The sequence below is a fragment of the Gorilla gorilla genome, chromosome 9 (assembly GCF_029281585.2).
Source record: "Gorilla gorilla gorilla isolate KB3781 chromosome 9, NHGRI_mGorGor1-v2.1_pri, whole genome shotgun sequence".
NCBI lineage: Eukaryota > Metazoa > Chordata > Mammalia > Primates > Hominidae > Gorilla > Gorilla gorilla.
In genome coordinates this window covers 65,200,487-65,206,251 of record NC_073233.2, presented here as the reverse complement: position 1 = coordinate 65,206,251, position 5,765 = coordinate 65,200,487, and the positions used below count along the sequence as shown (strand labels likewise).

The 5,765-nt window shown below is 45.9% G+C and overlaps 1 protein-coding gene across 2 annotated transcripts; it reads left to right on the top strand.

Moving 5' to 3' along the window:
- Positions 1–478: 478 nt before the first annotated feature.
- On the top strand, positions 479–5,296 carry TIMM10 (translocase of inner mitochondrial membrane 10). Of its 2 annotated transcripts, none has more exons than XM_004051165.4 (3): positions 479–3,270; positions 3,635–3,809; positions 5,011–5,296. In XM_004051165.4, exons 2-3 carry the CDS (start codon positions 3,739–3,741, stop codon positions 5,210–5,212), a joined length of 273 nt encoding a protein of 90 aa, XP_004051213.1. In that variant the 5' UTR covers positions 479–3,270; positions 3,635–3,738; the 3' UTR covers positions 5,213–5,296. The 2 variants fall into 2 exon arrangements, with proteins under 2 accessions (XP_004051213.1, XP_004051212.1); XM_004051164.5 differs by having other exon boundaries at positions 3,145–3,270; positions 3,694–3,809.
- The last annotated feature ends 469 nt before the right edge of the window (positions 5,297–5,765 follow it).

The window sequence follows — 5,765 nt, the reverse complement described above, 5'->3', positions numbered from 1 at the left end:
TGAAAAAGAATGAAAACAATGATTTATTTTTATTGAGCATCTACCATGGACTAGGTACTTTACTTACACAATCTTTTATATAAATATTTTTCTTTCTTTCTTTATGGCCAGCTCTTACTCATACTTGTATAATCTTATTTGTTTTCTTTTTTGTAGAGATTTTTAAAAGTTTTTATTTAGAAATAATTATAGGTTCACAGGAAGTTGCATTAATAGTACAGAGAGGTCCTGTACACCCTTTACCAACTTCCACTAAAGGTTAAATCTAACATAACTATATTCAATATCAAAGCCAGATAATTTATATTGGTACAATGTGTGTGTGTAGTAGTTCTATGACTTTTTTTTTTTTTTTTTTTTTTTTAGACCGAGTCTTGCTCTGTCGCCCAAGCTGGAGTGCAGTGGCACAATCTCGGCTCACTGCAACTTCTGCCTCCCGCCTCCCGGGTTCAAGCGATTCTCCTGTCTCGCCCTCCTGAGTAGCTGGGACTATAGGTGCATGCCACCACACCCGGCTGATTTTTTTTATTTTAGTAGAGACGGGGTTTCACCATGTTAACCAGGATGGTCTCGATCTCCTTACCTCGTGATCCACCCGCCTCGGCCTCCCAAAGTGTTGGGATTACAGGCGTGAGCCACCGCGCCTGGCTTTTTGTTTTTTTTTTTTTTGAGACGGAGTCTCACTCTGTCGCCTGGGCTGGAGTGCAGTGGCACGATCTTGGCTCACTGCAACCTCCACCTCCCGGGTTCAAGCGATTCTCCTGCCTCAGGCTCCCGAGTAGCTGGGGTTACAGGTGCCCGCCACTACACCCAGCTAATTTTTTGTATTTTTAGTAGAGACGGAGTTTCACCAACAAGGCTGGTCTCGAACTCCTACCCTTGTGATTCGACCGCCTGGGCCTCCCACAGTGCTGGGATTACAGGCGTGAGCCACCGCACCCTGCCAGTTCTATGACACCTTATCACCTGTGTAGATTCTTGTAACCACCACCACAATCAGGATACAGAATTATCCATCAACACAAAGATCTCTCTTATGTACCCTTTACAGGTACACTTCTATCTCCCCATCAACCCTAACACTAGACAATCAGAAATCTCTTCTCCATCTCTATAATTTTGTGATTTTGAGAATGTTACTTAAATGAAATCATACAGTATGCAACCTTTCATCAGGCCCAGTAGATATTGCAAGATTCCTCTTGTAAGAAACCATCTCCTTTCCCCACGCAGTTTCTTAACTTTCCATAATGTTTCTTTTTTGCGGGGAGTGGGGAGTCGGAGTTTCACTCTTGTTGCCCAGGCTGGAGTGCAATGGTGTGATCTTGGCTCACTGCAACCTCTGCCTCCCGGGTTCAAGTGATTCTCCTGCCTTAGCCTCCTGCTTAGCCTCCTGAGTAGCTGGGATTACAAGCACCCGCCACCACACCGGGCTACTTTTTTGTATTTTTAGTAGAGATGGGGTTTCACCAAGTTGGCCAGGCTGGTCTCGAACTCCTGACCTCAGGTGATCCACCCACCTCAGCCTCCCAAAGTGCTGGGATTACAGGCGTGAGCCACTGCACCTGGCCAATGTTGACTATATTTTCAAAGGCAAAAACCAAGGCAAGATATGTCCATCTGTACAAGAGTATCATAGCAGCATTATTGCATAATAGGCAAAAACTGGAAACAATCCAAACATCCATCAACAGGAGAATGGATAGATGAATTGTGGCATACTCATACAATCAAACACTAGACAGCAATAAAACAGAAGGAATAACAGATGCACACAACAATATGGAGGAAATCTTACAGGTACATTGAGCTAAAGAAGTCAGGCACAAAATAGAAAATAATGTATAATTCCATTTACACTAAGTTCAAGAACAAGGAAAACTAATTGATGGTGATAGAGGTCAGAATAGTGGTTAACTTCGAGAGGGGGTATTGATGGAGAAGGAACACAAGATCACTTTTTGGGGTGCAGGAAGTATTTTATATCTTGATCTGGATGGCGGTTATACAAATGTACATATATATACATATATATTTAATTAAGCTTAACATTCGTGTATTTTATGCACTTTATGAATGTTATACCCCAATCTTTAAAAATCAGGGCACAAGTTTGGCAAAGATGAGTCTTCAAAGCAGTAGAAAGGTCAATTGTTTAAAATTAGGATGGTCTTGGACAATTAGGGAAGCTTATGATGACCACACATAAAATGTCTAGCCCCCCTTTTCCAATGGGCAATGTGCCCTTGCGTCATTAATTTACATCTTGTAAATTTATTTTACCAGGAAATTGTGTGACAAATCAAGGCACTGAGTATTGTTTCCTTGTTTCCTTCTTTTTAGTGGGGAATGAGTGCATGGTGCAGTTTGAAGAACACATTAAGTCTTGAAAGTTGGAAAGTTCACCAGTACCGTTCTTTTCCTCACCCAATATTAGCCCTGGTGGTAGCCGAAATTGCTTTTATTAATCTCTTTGTGGCTCAGGACCTCTAACTGTTGAAGAAAACATATTTTACACGTCTTGTCTTTCTGCGAGCAGGAAGCCTATCTCGCTTATCTTTGCAACCCCAGACGGGGCTTAGTGTGACCTACACACAGCAGTAATCGCACAACGTCCCGTGGAGCACTGCTTCTCAAATTTGGCTGTACATACGAATCACCTGGGGAATTTTAAATTGTATTGCTCCCTGAGGAATTTTAAACTGTACTCCCAGAGATTCTGATTTAATTGAAATGAGGTGAGTCCTGGGCACTGGGATGTTTAAAAACGTTCCAGGTGATTTTAACGCGAAACAAAAACAGAACCGCTGTTTGGGGGCGTTCTTCCTTCTCCACGCCTGATTTGCGCTCAGGAGTCGGCTGTCTGGAACCGGGGTGAGGTTCACAGGTGTCTGTCGCCACGCCTCTTCCTACAGAACCAATAAACTGAAGCCGCTCGGTGACATCCCAAAGGACTTGAATTCTGATCGGGCTGCAGACGCTCTGCACCCCGCCCAAGCCTCTATGGTACTTTGGTGTCCTCTCTAGCACTGGCAAGTCGCCTTCCTCTTCGCCCGGCGCCAGCCGCTCCCTCTCTATGATCGCCGAGTTCCCGGCGCCGTCTCGTTGGTATTTAATTCCGGAAGCGAGTTTGAATCAAAGAAGAGGCGGGACTTTCCTCCCGGAAGTAACCCACGTGCTTCCGCTGGAGCCTCTCGAGAGGCGGGTAATGTTATAGTATTTGTCAGAAGTTGGGGTCTCCGTGGGCATTGTGATCCGTCCCAGGCAGTGGTAAGTGACACATGACCTCTGAATTCAATGTGGCCCTGATGATGGCGTCGCCATTTCAGAGGTGTAGCCTTTGGGCTGGGTCCCGGTCGCCTCTGTTCAGCGTATGATCCCATTCCCAGGGCCCTGGAGGTTCAGGTTCGTGGGTTAGAGCGTTCTCCTCCGCTCCTCGATCTCCTGAATAGAGGTGACCTCCAGGGACTGGGGCATCAGAGATCCGGGGCTCGATTTCCAGGCTCGCCATGGACGTCCTGTGCGACCTTGGGCTAGGCCTCAGTTTCCACATCCGTGAAATGGGTTGGTTAAGCTCACTGAGGTTAGTGGCCCGTGGTGGTCTGGCGCCTTGTGAGTCCTCTGTATTCTCTAGCCCCAGGGGTAGGAGAGTGAACGGCGGCGGTGGGTGCTGATGGTGATGTCTGCTCCCAGGATTAGGAGGCCAGAAGGAGATCCCTTCCACGGTGCTAGGCTGAGATGGATCCTCTCAGGGCCCAACAGCTGGCTGCGGAGCTGGAGGTGGAGATGATGGCCGACATGTACAACAGGTAAAGAGAACTATGTGCTACCCTGTCTTGGAAAATAAGTCTTGGTCACCCTTATCGAAGGTGAATGACTTATGACAAATTCCTTCCTGAATGTAGGGGAGCCTGAGGCCCATACTTACCCTCCCCACACCCACCTTCAAGGTTGATCCTAATGTAGATGCAGTAAAGGGTCACTAGAATGAGTTGGGCATTTAGATGGGGATGGAACTGGCAATGCAGGAGCCAAGCAGGAAGAGAAACTCCAATCCAGGCTCTGGTTAGGTTCCAAGAAAAGCTGAGTATTTGCCTCTTGACAAATAGCACATAGCCAGCCCATTTAGTAGTTAACATTTTAAAACCCTTTATTCTGTGTCAGGCACTTGTTAATCTTCAAAATAATCCAGTGGGTTAATTTTATTAGTCCCGTCTTAAAATAAGGAAATTGATGCTTCTAGAGGTTAAGTAACTTCCTTAGGGTCCACAGCTGGTCAGTAACAATGCCAGAACTAGCACCTCAGTCTGATTCTGCAACTAGTGCTCATAACCATTTGGCAAATTTGGGAACAAATCCTGGCTCCACCAATCACCAGCAGTATAATTGGACATGTTACTTGCACTCTTCGACAATTGGTTTCCTCATTATGAAAAAGACATAATGATACCTACCTCATAGGACATCATAAATATTAAATCTAAAAATATATGAAAGCCCTTAGCCTCAAGCCCAACATTTAGTGAAATGTCTGCTATTTTTATTGGCTTAAGCTCTCTTGATTGGTTGGTTTATCCTGAAGGCTATAAATTAGAAGGATTTTTAAGTGTAGACTGTGACGTCAGATGACCTGGGTTCGTAACCCAGCTCTGTGTGATCGTTAGAAAATTACTGAGCCTCTGTTTGCCTTAATTTCCTCATCTGTAAAATGGGGATACATATCTCTTAGGGTTATTGTAAGCATTGCATAACAGAATGCAGGTAAAGCACTTAGCATGATGCCTGGCACGTAGCCAGTCCTTAACAAATGGTTTCTACTTAGTTAGTCATATACATGGACTTAGACAAGTTTCCTACTTGCAAGGACCTTCCAGTGGTTGAGGTGTAAACTGAGGATTTACAGTGCTTTCTTGGGGGAAGGTGAAATCAATATAGCAGGGCTGGAATGGTCAAGGTTCCTGGGATGTCACAGGATGCTGCTGACATGACCTTGCCCCTCCCTCCCTCCAGAATGACCAGTGCCTGCCACCGGAAGTGTGTGCCTCCTCACTACAAGGAAGCAGAGCTCTCCAAGGGCGAGTCTGTGTGCCTGGACCGATGTGTCTCTAAGTACCTGGACATCCATGAGCGGATGGGCAAAAAGTTGACAGAGTTGTCTATGCAGGATGAAGAGCTGATGAAGAGGGTGCAGCAGAGCTCTGGGCCTGCATGAGGTCCCTGTCGGTATACACCCTGGGGTGTACCCCACCCCTTCCCACTTTAATAAATGTGCTCCCTGTTGGGTGTCATCTGTGAAGACTGCCAGGCCTAGGCCCTCTGTAGAGAGTCTTCAAGATCCCGGAGTGGTAGTGCTGTCTCCTGGTGAAGGAGTATTTGTCACACTGGAATGTGACTGTGTGTGTATGTATGTGTGTATATATATATATATATATATAAACAAGTTTGTTGACACCTACTATGTGCAAAGCAGTGTGCTTGGCATTTGAGAGTAAAGAAAACAGACACAGCCCCTACCAGCAGAGGGAGACTAATGTAGTGTTTAAGAGTAAGGCAGGCCGGGCAAGGTGGCTCATGCCTGGAATCTCAGCACTTTGGGAGGCTGAGGTGGGTGGATCACTTGAGGTCAGGAGTTCAAGACCAGCCTGGCCAACAAGGCAAAACCCCGTCTCTACTAAAAATACAAAAATTATCTGGGTGTAATGGCGGGTGCCTGTAATCCCAGCTACTCAGGAGGCTGAGGCAGGAGAATCGCTTGAACCCAGGAG

Coding starts and splice junctions, on each gene's coding strand:
- TIMM10 (XM_004051165.4), top strand. CDS start 3,739: ATGGATCCTCTCAGGGCCCAACAGCTGGCTGCGGAGCTGGAGGTGGAG. Junction 3,810..5,010: donor ATGGCCGACATGTACAACAG/GTAAAGAGAACT, acceptor CCCTCCCTCCAG/AATGACCAGTGCCTGCCACC.